At 48.7% G+C, this 19,326-nt stretch overlaps 1 protein-coding gene across 1 annotated transcript in view; it reads left to right on the top strand.

The window, feature by feature from the left end:
• The window catches only part of SUGP1 (SURP and G-patch domain containing 1), a 33,474-nt gene extending 15,776 nt beyond the window's left edge, over window positions 1-17,698 (top strand). Inside the window, exons 8-14 of the mRNA XM_047696404.1 lie at window positions 7,060-7,415; window positions 14,194-14,300; window positions 15,139-15,316; window positions 15,942-16,048; window positions 16,879-17,024; window positions 17,111-17,240; window positions 17,501-17,698. Of these exons, the coding sequence (XP_047552360.1) occupies window positions 7,060-7,415; window positions 14,194-14,300; window positions 15,139-15,316; window positions 15,942-16,048; window positions 16,879-17,024; window positions 17,111-17,240; window positions 17,501-17,527 (1,051 nt within the window). The 3' untranslated portion in view covers window positions 17,528-17,698. The remainder of the gene's footprint in view (window positions 1-7,059; window positions 7,416-14,193; window positions 14,301-15,138; window positions 15,317-15,941; window positions 16,049-16,878; window positions 17,025-17,110; window positions 17,241-17,500) is intronic.
• Window positions 17,699-19,326: the final 1,628 nt, after the last annotated feature.

Raw genomic sequence — 19,326 nt, forward strand, 5'->3', positions numbered from 1 at the left:
AGTGGGGGCTGGCTAGTCACTGCTGCTGGGTAGGGACCACCGGGGACTTAGGAGGTGGATGCTCAAGTCGGTGTAGGGGCGATGCCCCGTGAGGATGTTTTTGGCCATGAATAACACGAATTCTGAGTGGGAAAGTGAGGAGGTGTCATGGCATGTGTAACAAAAAGTCCGGGGGCAGCAGTCTGGGCTAGTTGAGTCAGTGGCTCTAGATGCCACTGTGGACTCAGGACAAAGGAAGCAGGAGGAAAGCAGCAGAGATCCAAGTGCTGCGCCAGTGTGGCTGGCATGCAGGGTGAACATCAGTGCGCGTGGGCCCTGGGCCTTGGAACCAGGCAGGGCCAGGTCCCAGAGGGCAGGTGTTCACTGACAGCCTCTGGAGAGTCTGCATAGAGAGTGACAGGGTAAACTGTGCTTCCAGGGGCACTGGCCATAGTCGTAAGGGCAGGGATGGGGTCAGACACACCAGGTCAAAGCAGACCAGCAGAGGAGAAACATTGGGGTTGGGGGTACTGTGCGGGTAGAACCTTGGGGACTAGGGGAGGGAGGGCCAAGGGTCAGTGACTTGGTGGACGAGGGCAGGGGGACGGCTGCTGGGGAATTCAGGGATCTGTGTACATGGTACCTGGGCAGCCAGGAGCCCTTGTGGGGGCAATGGGGTGTTTGGGTCCGGAGTTCAAGAGAGGGGTCTGCCTGGCCTAGAGGTCCACCTGAGATCTCTTCACAACATCGTGATGCTGGCCAGCACTCTGCACCACCCAATCCAGCGTTGACTTAATATTTTAAGTCACTGCATTTTTTTTAAAATTCTATTTACCTAAGTAAGGTATTTGCCTAACTAAGGACACTTAATTTACCGTCACTTGTCATAAGTAGGACTGACTATGAAAAAATCTATGGCAGGTAAGGCGGGCAAGGTTATGGATTTCTGTCAAGGCTGTGAGCCCAGCCTGCTCTCCTTGGTCAGAGAGGTCCAGGCCCCAGCAGCACCCTCCCCGGGGGTCAGAACTCAGAGATGCTCTTGGCACAGGCAGCTCTGGGTCCTCTGTGGGGATTCACTGGTGGTCACCCAGCTCATTGGGTGTTACTCTGATGAGGCCAGAGGGAAGAAGGGGTGCCAGGGCAAGGGCAGAGCCTGGGGTCCCTGATGGGGAAGTAGCCAAAGGTGAGCAGCGTGATCTGTTTAATCTCTGCATGGAGTCAGGTGTGAGGCAGCTTCCTTCACCTCCGAATGTAACAGGAACAGCTCCTGTGTTTGCCTCTCTTGGCCCTTCCCTGCCCTCCTGATTCCTGACACGGGCCAGGCACACCCCAGCGGCTCTGTGTTTTGGGAAACAATCTGTAACAATGGCTGATCTGTAAAGAAACTGGAAATACCCATTCCTTCAACCAGCCATCCCACTTCTGCGATTCCATCCCCAGAAATAATGTTAAATACAGCATCATCTGTAGTCTTGAAAAATGAGGCACGAATTGAATGTCGAGCCTCAGTGGGGCTAAATTCTTTTTTTTTTTTAAGATTTTATTTATTTTAAAAAGAAAAGATTTTATTTATTTATTTGACAGACAGAGATTACAAGTAGGCAGAGAGGCAGGCGGTGGAGGGGGAAGCAGGCTCCCCACCGAGCAGAGAGCTCGATGTGGGGCTCGATCCCAGGACCCTGGGACCATGACCTGAGCCGAAGGCAGAGGCTTTAACCCTCTGAGCCACCCAGGCGCCCCTTTGTGGGCTAAATTCTTAATAACTGCATCCCTCAGTGGGCTCACGGCCATCAGAAGGCATGTTAGATGAAGGTTGTAGCAGCGAGCACAGCATCGCTCATGAGCCACGTGCCACTCTTAACCTGTCACCTGGGCGAGCCACGTTGTTCTTTTCAAGCCCCATTGCTGGCCTCTTACAGGGGAGGAAACTGAGGCAGAGACTGGTGGGAAGGAGGTGCCTTTACCACCACACTCCATGCCATTTTAACAGGAAACCCTTATGCTGTCAAGTTGAAAAATCTTTTAAATCTGAATACAGAAACCAAATCCGGATCCCACCATAGCCTTAAATCCATATCCGACCCTTTCTGGTTGCCAGGTTCTTTTTTCACATCCAGCCAACTGTTCCCTTCCCTCCTTGAAAATTTTTTCACTTTTGTCTCTTAACTTGTTTTTAAGATGTCATTTCTTTCTTTTTTTTTTTTTTTATTTTTTTAGAGCAGTTTTAAGTTCACAGCAAAATTGAAGGGAAGGTACAGAGATTTCTCATGTGCCCCTGCCTGTACATGTGCACAGCCTGCCCTGTTATCAACATTCCCCACCAGAGTAGTAATCGATGCAGCTACACTGATACATCATGATCCCCCAAAGTCCGCAGTTTACGTTAGGGTTCACTCTTGGTCTTGTATCTTCTGTGAATTTGAACCAATGTATAATGACACGTATCCATCATCATGGCATTATATAAAGTATTCTTACTGCCCCAAAGTCACCTGTGTTCCCCATAATTCATCCCTTCTCCCTTCTCAATTCCTGGCAACTGATTTTTTTACCGATTCCATGTTTGTCTTTCCCAAAATGTTGTGTAATTGGCGTCATATAGTATGTAGTCTTCTCAGATTGGCTCTTTTGCTTGGTAATACTCATTTAAGACTGATTGTTCCACGTCTTTATATGGCTTGACAGTTCATTTCTTTTTAGCACTAATATTCCACTCTCTGGATGTCCCATAGTCTGTTTTCCCATCTAGCTACAGCAGAGCATCTTGGTTGCTTCCAGATTTTGGCGATTGTGAAGGAAACTGCTATAAACATCTGTGTGCAGGTTTTTGTGTGGACATAAGTTTTCAACTCTTGGGTAAAATACCAAGAAACGTGATTGCTGGATCGTGTGGTATGTTTAGTTTTGCAAGAAATTGCCAAACTGTCTTCCAAAGTGGCTGTATCATTTGCATTTCCCTTCGTAGTGAGTGAGGGTTCCTGTTGCTCCACATGCTTGCCAACGTCTGATGTTCTCAGTGTTCTGGATTTTGGCCATTCTAATACATGTGTAGTGGTATCTCAGTGTTGTTTTAATTTGCATTTTCTTGATGACATATGATGTGGAAGATCTTTTCGTATGCTTATTTGCCATCTGTGTATCTTCTTTGGTGAAGTGTATGTTAAAATCATCAGTTCATGTTTTAATTGGATAATTTGTTATTGTTGAGTTTTAAGAGTTCTTTGTATATTTTGGATCATAGTCCTTTATCAGATGTGACTTTTGCAAATACTATTTCCCAGTCAGTGGTGTGTCTTCTCTTGATGATATCTTTTGAAGAGCAGAAGTTTTCAATTTCAGGTGCGCCTGGGTGGCTCAGTCAGTTGAGCGTCTGCCTTCAGTTCAGTCATGATCCTGGGGTCCTGGGATCAAGCCCCATATTGGGCTTTCTGCTCAGTGGGGGGGCTACTTCTTCCTCTCCTTCTGACTGCCGCTCCAACTGCTTGTGTTCTTTCTCTCTGTCAAATAAATAAAATGTTTAAAAATTTAAATTTTTTTTTAATTTTTTTAAAAGATTTTATTTATTTGACAGAGATCACAGGTAGGCAGAGAGGTGGGCAGAGAGAGAGGAGGAAGCAGGCTCCCTGCTGAGCAGAGAGCCCGATGCGGGGCTCCATCCCAGAACCCTGGGATCATGACCTGAGCCGAAGGCAGAGGCTTTAACCCACTGAGACACCCAGGCACCCCCCCAAATTTTTTTTTATTAAGTCCAGCTTATCAGTTTCATGATTGTGCCTTGAATGTATCAGAAAAGTCATCACCATCCATGAGGTCATCTAAGTTTTCTCCTCTATTACCTTCTAGAAGCCCTATAGCCTTGCATTTTACATTTAAGTCTATGACCCATTTTAGTTAATTTTTGTGAAGGGTGTGAGGTCTGTGTCTAGATTCTTTTTTATTTTTTTGCATGCGGATGTCCACATCCTTTCTTTTTTTGAAAAGAATGTCTTTGCTCCATTGGACTGCCTTTGCCTCTTTGTCAAAGATCAGTTGGCCATGTTTATATGGGTTTATTTCTGGGCCCTTTGTCTGTTCTATTGATCTGTTTGTCTATTCTCTCACTAATACCTCACTGCCTTGATACTATACTGACAGTAGGCCTTGAAATCTGGTCATGTCAGTCTTCCAGCTTTGTTCTTGTTCAATATTGTGTTGGCTGTTTTGGGTCTTTTGTGCCTATATACGCTTTAGAATCAGTCAGTGTCCACAAAATAACTTGGGATTTTGACTCAGATGGCATTGAATCTATAAATCAAGTGGGAAAGAAGCAACATCTTGATAATACTGAGTTTTCCTATTTACTGTTAAAGAATATCTCTCAAGGGGCGCCTGGGTGGCTCAGTGGGTTAAGCCTCTGCCTTCATCTCAGGTCATGATCTCAGGGTCCTGGGATCGAGCCCTGCATCGGGCTCTCTGCTCAGCGGGGAGCTTGCTTCCCCCTCTCCCTCTGCCTGCTGCTCTGCCTACTTGTGATCTCTCTCTCTCTCTGTCAAATAAATAAATAAAATCTTAAAAAACAAAAAAGAATATCTCTCAAGTTTTTTAGTTTTGAACGCATTTCCTCAGAGTTGTGTAGTTTTCTTTATATAGAATCTGTTCATATTTTGTAGACTTATACCTAAGAACTACATTTTGTTGTGTACTAATATAAATGGTATTGTGTTTTTAATTTCAAATTCACTTGTTCGTTGCTGGGGTATAGGAAAGCAGGGGACTTTTGTATATTAACCTTGTATCCTGCAGCCTTGTTACAATCACCTGTTAGTTCCAGGAGTTTTTTCATCAGCTTTTTTCTACATAGATGCTCATGTTATTTGTGAACAGTTTTGTTTCTCCTTTCTTAATATACTTGTTCTTACCTTCTTTTATTGTATTAGCTAAGACTTCTAGGACAGTGTTGAAACTCATTGGTGGGATAGGATATTCTGGCCTTGTTTCCATTCTTAGTGGGAAACCTGGTTTTCTCCCTATTAAGTATGATGTTAGCTGTAGGATTTTTGGTAGATACTCGTTATCAAGTTGGGAAAGTTCTCTTATGTTTCTAGTTTGCTGTTTTTACCATGAATGGGTGTTGGATTTTGTCAAAGAGTTTTTCTACAGCTATTGATAGGATTATGTGATTGAACTTTTTCAGCCTGTTGATATGATGGGTTGCTTTTTTTTTTTTTTTTTTAACATTAAACCAGCTTTGCATGCCTGCAATAAATCCACTGTAATTCTTTAAAAATTAAAAAAAAAATTTAGTTGAAGTATGGTTGACACATAACGTAGTTTCAGGTATACAACATAGTGATCAGACAGCTAATATCACAAAATGCTCACGATGAGAAGTGTAGTTACCACGTGTCACCATACAAAGTTATTACAGTATTATTGACTGTATTTCCTATGCTGTATTTTTCATCCCCCTGACTTATTTATGACTGGAAGTTTGTACCTCTTAATCTTCACGTATGTTGTCTGCTCCCCCCGTCCTCCTCTAATTCTTCTTACACATTTGTGGATTTGGTTTGCTAATACTTGGTTGAGAATTTTTACATCTATGTTCATGAGAGATCCTGGTCTGTAGTTTTCTTGTGATATCTTTGGTTTTGGTATTAGGGTAATTGATGAGTTAGGAAGTATTCTCTCTTCTATCCTCTGAAAGGGATTATAGAGAATTGATATAATTTCTTCCTTAAATATTTGGTAGAATTCACCAGTGAACTCCTAGGCCTAGTGCTTTCAGTTTTTGAAAGGTTATTACTTACTTACTTACTTTCTTTTTTTTTTTTTTTTTTTTAAGATTTTATTTTTAAGTAATTGCTACACCCAACATGGGGCTCAAACCCACCACCCCAAGATCATGAGTCACATGCTCTGCTGACTGAGCCAACCAGGCATCACACTCCATTTCTTTAATAGAAGTACATCTGTTCATATTGTCTACCTCTAGGGCAAAGAAGTATGAAGGAAAACAGAGGGGATGCCACCATCTCCCTGCCCTTCTGTCTCACCTTAGGTACTGATGTTAGCTGGGCTGGGGTCCTTCTGCCCCTTCCTGGCTCTCATGTAGACACATAGAAACAGTCCATGGTGCTTCTTTCCGCTGTCTTTCTTGTATGAAAAGAATTTATAGCATCCTTGAGCCTGCACATTGCTTTCACAGCACAGCATTATGCTGTGACCACAGACTCCCAAGTCCGTGAGTGCAGGTCTGGCCCCTCCATGTGGAAACCTGTGTAGCCCGTGCTGTGACTGAGCTGTGACTCTTTGCTCTGGTGTGGACCACAGAGGTGGAACCGTCAGCTCAAGATGTGCATAATCTGAGATGAGACATGGTGGGCAGGTGCAGAGGGAGCCATAGTTTCTGCCAGCTCTGAACCCAGCCCCACCTGCTTCACACTTGGGACTGGAGTTGATAGGGAGAGACTAAGGGGACCTCAACTTCCAGTGAGGTGTGGGGCTTTTGCCCTTCAGTTGGAGTCCAGTCCCTGTCCATTCTGATCAGTGTTTCTGTCTTGGCTCATTTGCTATTGATGCCTCTCAGGGTACATCGGAGAGAAGCACAGATGTGTCGGGCCGTCAGGTTTGGGACAAACCCTGCCCTTTCGAGCACCAGGTATCTCTCCCAACTCAGGATTTCTTGGTTTGAAGGCACCAGAGTGCTCATCTAGAACAGCAGGGGAAGGAGCCCCACAGAGCCTGGGAAAGGTCTGACAGAGCCCACCCCTTGTCCTTTGAAGCAGGGGGTCAGTTATGTTGTGATGGGTGCCTGATAGTGCTGGTGCCGGGACTTGGGAGTGACGAGTGGCTCGCGGGAATGGCGTGGTGACAAGCTGCGAGCCTGCCGTGCTGTTCCTCTAGCTTGAGCCACCTGAGACAGCAGCCACTGAAGCCTGGCAGTGCAGGAGGTCATGGTGGAGACCTCGACCCTCCTATGACCCTGGCTTACCTGGCTTACCTGGGCACGTGTGCACAAGGCCCGAGCTGCTCCTGCCCAGAGTCAGGCAGGGGGCTTGGGCCCATCTGACAGTGTGCCCCTCCCACTCTCCTTTGCAGCTTTCTATATGAACCCAACAGCCAAGGGTACAAATACTACCGCCAGAAGCTGGAAGAGTTCCGGAAAGCTAAGGCTGGCCCCGCAGGCACTTTCATGGCACCCGACCTCAGCCTGAAACGCAAATCCCCTCCTGAGACCCCCTCGGTGTCCTTGCCCCCAGCTGCTGCCTGCCCTGCCTCATCTGCCCCCTCGCCTGCAGTCACCCCAGCTCCAGCCGTCCCCGGGAAGCCAGCCACCACAGCCACTGTGAAAAAGAAGCGAAAGAGCCGGTGGGGGCCCGAAGAGGACAAGGTGGAACTCCCACCCGCCGAGCTGGTACAGAGGGATGTAGACGCCTCTCCCTCACCTCTGTCAGGTGGGCTGACCCCCTTCCCCCACCTCTATCAGGACAGCCTGGCTCCTTTGATGAGGGAACGTTTCCACACTTCATCTGTGTCGTAGCATGTGTCAGAGTTTCATTCCTTCTTAACGGCTAAATAATACTCCCATTTCACAGATGGGACTACACTTTGTTTATCCATTCACCGGTTGATGGACATGTGGGTTGTTTCCACCTTTTGGCAGCTGCGAATAGTGCTGTTGTGAACGTTGGTCTGCAAGTACTGTGTGCGTCCCTGATTTTGATTCTCTTGTCCCTATCTAGGAGTGCAATCACTGGGTCATACCGTCATTCGGTTTCACTTTTTTGCAGAACTGCCAAACCATTTTCTACAGCAGCTGCACCATTTGCTAGTCCCACCAGCAGCGCCCAGAGGTTCCCATTTCTCCACATCCTTGCCTTTTTGATAATGCCATCCTAGCAGGTGTGAAGTGGAGTCCCGCTGTAGTTTGGAATTGCATTTCCCTAATGTCTCATGGTGTTGGAGCATATTTTCATGTGCTGATTGGTCATTTGTGTAGCTTATTTGGAGAAATGCCTATTTAAGTCCTTTGCTCACTTTTAAATTGTGTTGTCTTTGTTGTTGAGTTGTAAGAGTTCTTTATATATTCTGGACGTTAACCCCCTATTCAGATATATGGTTTGCAAATACAGCCTCTCATTCTATGGATTGTCTTTTTAGTCTCTTGATGGTTAGTGTCCTTTGATGCACAAACGTTTTGAAATTTTGACTAAGTTCAATTTTTTTTTCTTTCATTGTCTGTGCTTTTGGTTTCATTTGTGAAACCGTAGCTAAGTTCAAGGGCGTGAGGATTTGCCCCTATGTTCTGAGTTTTTTTTAGTTTTGGGTTTTTGATCTATTTTGAAGCAATTTTTATATGTGATGTAAGCTAAGGGTCCAATTTTATTCTCTTGCATGTGGAGATCCGGTTTTCCCAGCACCATTTGTTGAAGAGACTTTTCTTTCCCCTTTGGATGGTCTTGATGCCCTTGTCAACTCTCAGTTGTCCTTAGATGTAAGGGTTTATTTCTGGGCTCTCTTTTCTGTTCTACTGGTTTGTATGTCTGTCCTTAGGTCAGTATCAACTGTTTTGATTACCGTAGCTTTCTAGTAAGTCAGTCTTCCAACTTTGTCCTTCTTCCTCAAGCTTTAGCTATTGAGGTCTTGAATTTTCAGATGGGCTTCTCCATTTCTGCAAAAACACTGTTGGGACTTTGATAGGAATTGCCTTGAGTCTGTAGATTGCTTTGGATAGTATGGACACAATAATGTTAACAATATTTACGTCTTCCTTACAACAACAGCAACAACAACCAGTCTTCCAGACTGTGAACACAGATGTCTTTCCGTTTATCTAGATCTTCTTTTAATTTCTTTCAACATGGTTTGTGGTTTTCATTGTACATGTCTCATACTTCCCTGGTTAAATTTGTTTCGAAGTGATTTTTTTTGGATGCTACTGTAAACAGAATTGCTTTTTAAATTTTCGTTTAGGATTGTTTGTTGCTAATGTATAGAAATACAACTGATTTTTGCATGTTCGTGTTGGCTCCTCCAACTTCACTGAACTCACTTATTAGCTCTGACAATCTTTTGATGGATTCTTTAGGTTTTTCCGTATGTATAACTCTGATGATGTCATGTGCAACAAGAGATACTTCTTGCTTTCCAAATGGGATGCCTCTTATTTCTTTTTCTTGCCTGATTGCTCTGGTTAGCACTTCTAGTACTAAGTTGAATGGAGGTGGGGAAAATGGGCATCCTTGTCTTATTCTGATCTTAAGGGGCATGTTTTCAGTTTTTCATTATTGAATATGATGTTAGCTATGTGTTTATCATGTTGATATGTTCTTTCTGTTCCTAGTTCATTGAATGTTTTGACCATGAAGTGGTATTGGATTTTGTCACATGCTTTCTCTGTATCAGTTGAAATGAGTGCATGGGTTTTTTTCTTCAGTCTGTTAATGTGGTGTATTACATTGGTTAATTTTCTCATATTGAGCCATGTGACGTTGTGGTTTACTAGAAATACGTATTTGGCCATTCAGATGACCAAAATAATATTTCTCATATGTATTTGGTCTTTGTTCACAGTTCCTGGCTCACAGTTCCTCCCAAAACCCTTGGAATTTCCTGAGTGATAAGAGCAGTGGGAGCGTCTTTTGTTGTATTATTTGGTCTCCGTCCTCAGTTCATGAAAATGCTTCAGAGCCATAAAGGTGAAATGGGGGTCTTGTTTATAATAAGCCCCTTTCCACCGCAACTGGGTTTACATTACTGAGGTGACTTTTGGAAAGCACCTAAGGATGGGGGCTGGTTGCCTGGGGAACTGACCATGAACGGAGGGCTAGAACTTTCCATCCCACCCTCTAGTTTCCAGGGAGGGGAGCGGGGCTGGAGGTTGAATCAGTCAACAGCAGCTAGTGATTTCATCAACCATGCCTATGCACTGAAGCATCCACAAAACTCGAAGACACAGGGTTCAGAGAGCTTCCAGGTTGAACACGTGGAGGTTCAGAGAGAATGGCACACTCAGAGCATAGAAGCTCTGGCCACTTTCCCCATACCTTGCCCAGGGCATCTTTTCCATCTGGCTTTACTAAGTTATTTCCATGCGTGATATGTAAGTAAAGCAGTAATCCGGTAAGTAAAGTGTTTTTCTGAGTTCTGTGAGTCAGTATAGCAAACTAATTGAACCCAGGAGGGGATCGTTGGAACATCTGATCTGCAGCCCGCCAGTAGCATATGTGATGACCTGGGCCTGTAGCTGGTGGCTAAAGGTGGCCAGGGTGGAGGGAGCAGTCTTAAAAGACTGACCCCTTAACCCATGGAATCCATTGCTACCTCCTGGTGAATAGTGCTAGAACCGAGTTGACCTATTGGACACCCAGCGGGTATCTGAGAATTGCTCGTTGTGTGAGTGACCCTCCCACACACACATTGGAAATGGCACCAGAATTCTGTTTAAACCACCCTTGCATTTCTGGGATAAACCGCACTTGCTCATAGTGAATAATCCTTTTAACATGCTGCTGTATTCAGTGTGCTGGTATTTTGTTGTGGATGTCTGCATCTATATTCATAAGGAATGTTGCTCTGTAGTTTTCTTGTGGTGTCTTTGTCTGCTTTTGGTATCAGAGTAATACTAGTGTTATGGAATGAGGAAATATTCCCTCCACTTTTTTGGAAGAGTTTGAGAATTATTAACATTAATTGTTCTTTTAAATGGTTCGTAGAGGGTGCCTGGGTGGCTCAGTTGGTTGGGTGACTGCCTTCGGCTCAGATCAGGATCCCGGAGTCCCAGGATCAAGTCCCGCCTCGGGCTCCCTGCTTGGTGGGGTGTCTGCTTCTCCCTCTGACCCTCCACTTCTCATGCTTGCTCACTCTCTCTCTCTCAAATAAATAAAATCTTTAAAAAAAAAAATGTTGATAGAAATAAATAAATAAATATGTAAATGGTTGGTAGAATTCGGGGTACCTGGGTGGCTCAATCGGTTAAATGTCTGCCTTCGGCTCAGGTCAGGATCTCAGGGTCCTGGAATAGAGACCTGCATAGGGCTCTCTGCTCAGCAGGGAGTCTGCTTCTTCCTCTCATTCTCCCTCTGTGTTTTCTCTCTCTCTCTCAAATGAATCACAAAATATTAGTAATAAATGGTTGGTAGAATTCACCAGTAATGCCATCTGGTTCTGGGCTTTTGTTTATTGGAAGGCTTTTGATTGCCGATTCAGTCTCCTTACTTGCTATAAGTCTGTTTAGATTTTCTCTTTTTTTTTTTTTTTTTTTTTTAAAGATTTTATTTATTTATTTGACAGAGAGAGAGAGATCACAAGTAGGCAGAGAGGTAGGCAGAGAGGGGGGAAGCAGGCTTCCTGCTGAGCAGAAAGCCGGACACTGAGCTCAATCCCAGGACCCCGAGATCACGACCCAAGCTGAAGGCAGAGCCTTAACCTACTGAGCCATCCAGGTGCCCCAGGTTCTCTCTTCTTGAGTTAGTTTTGGTGGTTTATACGTTTCTAGGAATTGGTTCACTTCATCCATGTTACCCAGGTTGTTGGCTTAACAGGTGTTCATCGTAATCTTTTACAGTTCCTTTTTATTTCTGTAAAGTCATTCGTAATATCCCCTCTTTCATTTCTAATTTTAGTGAGTCTTTTCTCATGTTTTTCCTTAGGCAGTCTGTCTAAAGCTATGTCACTTTGGTTGATCTTTTCAAAAAACCAACTTTGGTTTCATGGATTTTCTATATTTCTCTTCCCTACTTCTTATATCTTCATTCTGATCTTTATTTCCTTCCTTCTACTAGCTCTGAAATTAGTTTGCTTTTCTTTTTCTAGTTCTTTAAAGTATACAGTTAGGTTATTGATTAGAGATCATTCTTTTTAATTATGTGCAGTTACAGCTCTATGTTTCTCTTGTAGCACTGATTTTGTTCCATCCCACCTGTTTTGCTGTCATGCTTTTGTGTTCATTCATCTCTTAAATATTTTCTTATCTCTCTTGGTGATTTCTTCTTAGGCCCATTGATTGTTTAAGAGTGTGTTGTTTAATTTCCACCTATTTGTGAGTTTTCCAATTTTCCCTCTGTTACTGATCTCTAGTTTTATTCCATCGTGATCAGAAAAGGTACTTGTTATGATTTCAGTCTTTTAAAATGTATTAAAACTCGTTTTTGGAGCCTAACAGGTAATCTGTCGTGAGGAATGTTCCATGTGCACTGTATTCTGCCGTTGTTAGTTTGCATGTTCTGTGTGCATCGGTTAGGTCTCCCTGGTTGTAGTGTTTAATCTTCTATATCCTTATTGATTTTCTATCAAGATACACCGTCCCTTTATAAAAATGGGTCATTGAAGCCTCTTGTGGTTATTGTAGAACTGTGTATTTCTCTCCTCAGTTTTGTCAATTTTGCTATATACTCCTTATATCATTTTTCTGTTTCAAATTTTTTACCAACATAGAACCTCCTTCTTGGTCTCTTGTAACCTTTTTTGGCTAGAAGTCTGTTTTGTCTGATGCTGGTAAGGCCATCCCAGCTAGCTGTTGGTTACTGTTTACACGGAGTATATTTTTCTATCCTTTCACTTTCAACTTATTTGTGACTTTGTATCTAAAGCGAGTCTCCTGTAGACAGCATACAGATGGATCCTGTTATCTCCCTTAAGCTTTAAAGTACTTGGATCCATTCTTGTCATAGAAAGCTCAGGAAATACATGATAAGCCCTGTGATTGCCACAGTCAGTTTTGCACAATCCACTCCAACGTCCGCCTCCTTGACAGTTTCAGAGGTGGCCAGAGCATGTGGTCTCGTTTCTCCTTTTCTACGACAAACCCACCAGGGTGGGGAGTCTGTTGTCATCCCATTCTGCAGGTGAGAATGAGTGAGTGAGAGAGCCTTTCTCATAGCCCTCCACATAGCCTGCCCCGAAAGCCGAACCCTCTCCACAGCCCTCACCCCTGGACACACAAGTATGCTGAGGAGGCCTTTGTGCCCTGGTGCTGACACCTACGTTTCTTGTGCAAGGATGGGCCAAGAGGGAAGGCAGCTCAGCCAAGTTACATGGCTGGCCTTTTGGCCTTGCCCGTCCAGCTCTGAGGATGGACTTCTAGTCCAAGGAGAAAAGCTAGTGAAGATTCTACTACTCCCTAGGGTTCTAGATAGCATCTCTCCCCAGGATTGAGGGTGTCTCGGGTCAGATTACCATCAAGTGTCCAACTCCAGGGCCCACAGTAATGGAGGGTGCTCGGCCGTGAGTGCTCTTCTGACGTGTGTGTGCCCTTTGGTTCAGAACTCATATCCCTGAAGCCTGGCCCATCTCCCAGCTGGTGAGGAAGCCTCCCTGTGTGGTCTAGTGTCAGGCACAGGCTCCAAGGGCTCGCGTCCAGGTTTAAGGCCCACTGGTCCGCATCGTCCCAAGGGGAGTGTGAGCAGTCCCCACCTGGTTGCTTGCTAGTAAAGGGGCCCAAGGAGAGGGACGATGGGCATGCTGCAAGCACACAGCAGGCTGCTCAAACCTTGCCTACCTTGCCCTGTTCACAGGACTCTCACACAGACCTTCTAGAAGGTATTGGGGTATAAACATGGGCTCAAGGAGCACTTGTGGGTGGTTCTGGCAGGCAAGGCCCCAACCCTGGTGTTCTGGGAGGACCTGGTTCTTTGCATGTACCAGAAGGGCCTCTGTACCCCGTCTGCCCAGCTTCTCCCCCAGGAAGCTGTCGCCTCAGGGGTGGTGGTTTCCGCCACCCAGATGGGGCCGTCACAGCATCTTCGTGTGCATTAGTGTTGCTGGCTCCAGTCAAACTCCGAAGCTGATGCCAAATTAAATGTCAGTTGCTTTGAGGATGGTCGGCTGCCTCCCCGGAAGGAGCTAACAGCTACACAGCCGATACTTATGTCAGACTCTGAACCCTTGTGTGTCTATGCTGGGTGTCTGTTCCCTGCAGGGCTATTTCCAAGAGTCAGTGTGTGATACACACACACACACACACACACACACACACACACACACACACACACACCACAGAGGCACAGGCTATCTCGGCTCTCATGTCTCTGCCTTTGCAAAGTCCCCATCCTGTCACCCGTCAGACATGTGACCTTGAGTGAGGCCCTCAACCTGTAAGTTCTGATGTCAACATCTGCAACATGGGGCTATAGCACCTGCCTGGAGAGGTCACGTGCCTGGACACTGTGCCACATGCAGGAGCAGGCCTGGACCTGTGCATCCGTGGCTGACCAGCCTGTGTCTTGTTTCCAGTTCAGGACCTCAAGGGGCTTGGCTATGAGAAAGGGAAGCCCGTAGGTCTGGTGGGTGTCACGGAGCTGTCAGATGCCCAGAAGAAGCAGCTGAAGGAGCAACAGGAGGTAAGTCTGTGGGGGCAGAGCAGGCAGGCTCCAGCGGGGCTCGTGGGGTACTGCCCCCACCTCATCTCACAGTTCAGTTGTCGTGTGCTGTTCTTTCCGAGCCTCCCTCTGCCCACAGTCAGGGGAGAGGTCCTTGGGCAGACAGGGCCCTGTCAGCGGCATTCCACCTCCCAGAGACCCTCCCCAGCCTGCACTGGACCCAGAACTGAGGCCGTCTCCCACTGCCTGGGCAGCCCCTGAGGCTGGTGCTGTGCAGCTACTCCCCAGCATGCTTGTGGGCTCTTCCTGACTAGGTAGTCTCCACTTAGTTTTCCTTCCAGTGCCCCCCGGCATCCAGGACAGGACAGGCCTGGCTAGCGCTGGGTGCCCGAAACAATGGGACAAATGCTCAGTTAGTGTTGGGCTGTGATTGGGGTAAGGGCTGACTTGGCCTCTCTGCTGCTTTCTGGGGAGCTGTGGGCACCTGTCTGTTGGTCCTTGGGGACACTCAACCCCAGTCACCTCCTCCGGGCCAGCAGCTGCGTCGCCTCTCCCTCAGCCCTTCCACGGTAGGGGCCTGTGGTGTGCTCGCTTGGTCCACAGCAAGGGTGACTGCGATGTGCTGGGTTCCGAGCCAGACTCGGTGCAGCAGAGAGGGGGCCTCCCTGCTCCACACTGGTGTTCGGGGAAGCCGGGGCACGCCCTGATGCGGGGCCTTGTGTCTTCCTGAGTACTTGCTCCGAGCCCTGCTCCTCTGCCTGCCCCGGGGAGGGCACCTGGCACGTGCAGGAAAGGCGGAAGGGCTAGCCACCTGCACGTGCGGTCCCAGGCCCCACTCACCAGCGTGTGCCGCCCACAGATGCAGCAGATGTATGACATGATCATGCAGCACAAGCGTGCGATGCAGGACATGCAGCTGTTGTGGGAGAAGGCCCTGCAGCAGCACCAGCACGGCTATGACAGTGATGAGGAGGTGGATAGTGAGCTGGGCACCTGGGAACATCAGCTGCGGCGCATGGAGATGGACAAAACTCGAGGTGCTCCGGGGAGCACATTGCGGGTGGGGTGAGGGCCGGGGTCTCTGGGTGAGGCCGTGCCCTCGGCACCGCAGGCTCAGGAAGCCTGCCCGGGAAGGCACCTGGAGGCACCACCTGGGGCCTTAAGCTGCCTTTGCAACTTGTACGGTCTGGAGCAAGAGACTCAGCTTCTCTGCCTCTGCTCGGTGGAAAAAAGGAATTCTCTAAGCTGTCAGTGCTGTTTGAACATGGCACTTAGAAGGGCTCCCTGGGGGGCGCCTGGGTGGCTCAGTGGGTTGGGCCGCTGCCTTCGGCTCAGGTCATGATCCCAGGTCCTGGGTTCGAGCCCCACGTCGGGCTTTCTGCTCATCAGGGAGCCTGCTTCCTCCTCTCTCTCTGCCTGCCCCTCTGCTTACTTGTGATTTCTCTCTGTCAAATAAATAAATAAAATCTTTAAAAAAAAAAAAAAAAAAAAAAGAAGGGCTCCCTGGAGGAGCAGGGTTTGGGTCGGGGCCTCAACCAGCCACCTCATTCCTCTGGGACCTGAGTCCCTGCCCCCCGCCCAAGACTCACATCGGTGCTGTGGGGCCACCCAGCCCGCTCCCTGCCTCTTCCTTTCTCTCACTTTCCCCGCTTCTCTGGGCAGAGTGGGCCGAGCAGCTGACAAAGATGGGCCGCGGCAAGCACTTTATTGGAGACTTCCTGCCACCAGATGAACTGGAGAAGTTCATGGAAACCTTCAAGGCCCTGAAGGTGAGCCAGGAGGGTCCCCGGGCACCAGCAGGGGCTATGGGCTGGCTGGCAGGCAGCCAGGCTAGTGGCCCAGCCCCTCCTGTTAGCTTCACGAGGCAGGCGTCTGAGGCAGCCTCAAGGCCCCCCCTCATTCACGGGGAGCTGGGCCCTCTTGCCTCAGGAGGCATCTGTTGATGATAGACACCGTCTGTGGAGAGAATTAGCAGAAAGCAGCTCAGCTGCTGCTTTAGAAATATCTCCCAGGGCTTCCGGGAAAATCTGCTTTCAGTGGAGCCAATTAAGTGCAGTTTACAGGCAAAGCGTTTCTCAGGCAGAAGGCCCTATGGACTGGGTTCTCCAGAAGAGGAATTCACATTCCTCCCATGCTGTCATTGTGCTTATGAGGAGAGTCTGCCTGACGGGGCACATCCCTTGTCATCTTTTGGGGGATTTTTGTAAAACCGTTTTGTGCTGCATAACCTCGTCAACAACTTATTGACCTCATCTTTTTAGCATTCTGTGTAAAGAATTGCCCTCAGAACCTAGGACTTCTCTTTGCTGATGAACCATTAATCTTTCCCGTTGTGGGTGAGGCCTGTGTGACCCGTCTCCTTGCCCTTGTTGACTTGGCCACCAGGCAGCTTGGTACAAAGTCTGGCCCTGGGGACCCTGAGAAGGAGCATTTTGGTCTGTTCTCAAGGAATCTGGCCTGGTACAAAGGCTTCAGAAGAGCAGGAGGTCCCAGCGGCCAGTGAGGCCATTGCTGGTGGGACGTGGTGGTGGTCTGGCCAGGGCTGGGACCTGGGACAGTTGTGACCCTGGTGGATGACAGGTTCCTCCTTGCCCTGCAGGAAGGCCGAGAGCCTGACTACTCAGAGTACAAGGAGTTCAAGCTGACAGTGGAGAACATTGGTTACCAGATGCTGATGAAAATGGGCTGGAAGGAGGGCGACGGGCTGGGCTCAGAGGGCCAGGGCATCAAGAACCCGGTGAACAAGTGAGTGCACCCCCTGCCGCTTCTCGTGCTGCCAGCAGCCTGGCCGCCTGCTCACTTGGCCCTGTCATCCCCCTGCCCCCCTGCAGAGGCACCACCACAGTAGATGGAGCAGGCTTTGGCATCGACCGGCCAGCTGAGCTCTCCAAGGAGGATGATGAGTATGAGGCTTTCCGCAAGAGGATGATGCTGGCCTACCGCTTCCGGCCCAACCCCCTGGTGCGTGTGTCCCCAGCCCCCGAGTGACTCCTGGCTGGGCTGCCCAGAATCTCAGCAGGGGGCGGCGGTGCTGGTGACAGAGCTGTCTCTCCTTTCACAGTCCCAACTAGGCCAGGTCTCACTAGCGACTCCCCCACCTTTCCACCTGCCCTCTGCTCTGGAGGATGTGGGCTCAGCTGTCCCTGGAACGTTCTGGGCAGGAGCAACTGCTGTCTTTAGCATTGACCCCCTCTCCTTTTTATCTTTTTTGCCTCCCACAGAACAACCCCAGACGGCCTTACTACTGAGTATTCTGGAAAAACACACAAATGTATTTTCCAAATGACTGACCATCCCTGGACTGTGGAATGTTCTGGCCTGCATTTCTGCCTGCCCCTCCCATTGTCTCAAGTGTCGTGCCGTGTATTAAAGTTCCAGTGCTTGCCTACCATGGAAGCCTGGTTTTGCCATCACCAGAAGCCCCTCTGTTTCCTTAGCAGCGGGGCTGGGCTGGGCAGATGGGGCTGGGATGCCGCTGGGAAAGCTCCGTAGTGCCTGAAAAATATGGGCCCCTCAGCCACCCACAGCCTGGGTTAGAGTTGAGGGGAGGATCCACAGATCCTCTGAGGGGGACTGGTGGCTGACCAGCCAAGCCCTGGCTGCACCTGGACCAGGGGCACCAGGGACCTCCCAGCGTGGCACTGTGCTGCGGGGCTTAGGGTCGAAGGGGTTCCCAGACAGGGCCCAGCCCTCCTCAGATCTGCGGGTCCGCTGGACCCAGGACACACCTGTGCCAATCACTTCACCAGCAGGTGGCGCTGACAGCCCCCCCCCCCCCCCCCCCCCAAGCTAGTCTGTGACAGCTGTAGCCCAAGCCACCCCAGCTGCCCTGGATCCTTTCAGTGGGTGGACACGGGAGTCCCTGGGGCTCATGCCTTTGGGGGACAACTCTGTGGACAGATGCAGCGTACCAAGTGCTCCCCACATTGCCAGAGCCTGAGCCGAACATCTGTGCCGAGACCACCTGGGGTCAGTTGTAGCTGCTGAGTGAGCAGCTTGGGTGGGGTCCTAGGAATCTGAGAGCCACCCTTCAAGTATGGCTTGGAGACCTGAGGGATCCCCACAACCCACCCATCTGCCTCGTGGGTCCTGCTCAACCCCTGTGGGCTCATGGGCTTGAAGACTCCAGCTGGAGTTGGGCTTCTGGGCAAGTCTGCATTCTCACAGTCATTTAGTAAGCAGCACCAACTGAGTGAACCGGATGGATAGGCTCTGTGCCCGGGGGCAGCCAGTCTGTTGTATCGTGTCCGTGGTGGTAAACCTGAGACTGATAAATGTGAAGAGGAATTGCGTTGCTGTCTTGGCGGCAGCCTGGGGAGTGTCTCAGTGTGGGGAATGGGGGCATCCAGGGACTGCGAGTCTCAGCAGCAGAGCCCAGGCTGGGACGACATATGCCACTCTATGTTCCCTCCGTAGATGCTGTGCCCAGAGCAAGGCAAGGGTTGACGTTCCCATGTGTGCCAGCTGTCCTGTGGTCCCAGGGCTTGAGCACAAGAGTAGCTCTGGGCAGCCAGAGGTTCCAGTGATGGGGACCCTAGGCCTTGGTCCCAGGCACCTTGCCATCTAGGTGAAGGTCACCCTTCAATTGAATTAGGGACCTGGAGGCTCTCCAGACTCAGCCCATGGACTGTACCCCCAGGCAAGTGGAAAGTTGGAAAATGGCCCCCAAATTCGATGTGCATGTATAGGCACATCCCAGACACAGATGCAAGGCGGGATTGTTAGACAGCTAGATCAGACACCCTTGGCCTTGCAGCAGGTGGAGCAGGGCTGGGGTGGCAGAGAGGGCTACGTGGAGGAGGGGACATTGGGATCTACTTTAAGGAGTGAGGAAATACTAGAGGATCCATTTTGCAGACAGGAAAGAGGCCTGGGGGGTGTTGGCACCGCTAGAGTTGGGAAAAGTCAAAGAAACAACTGGAGCCTCAGGTCAGCCCAGAGGAACCTGAACTTAATCCATGGGCAATGGACAACTGGGTGGGACACTGTCAGGTCTGTGGCCTGAAGATCATCTTGTCGCCCAGGCTCAGAGAAAGGACCCAGCTGG

This window comes from Lutra lutra, chromosome 1 (assembly GCF_902655055.1).
Source record: "Lutra lutra chromosome 1, mLutLut1.2, whole genome shotgun sequence".
Lineage (NCBI taxonomy): Eukaryota > Metazoa > Chordata > Mammalia > Carnivora > Mustelidae > Lutra > Lutra lutra.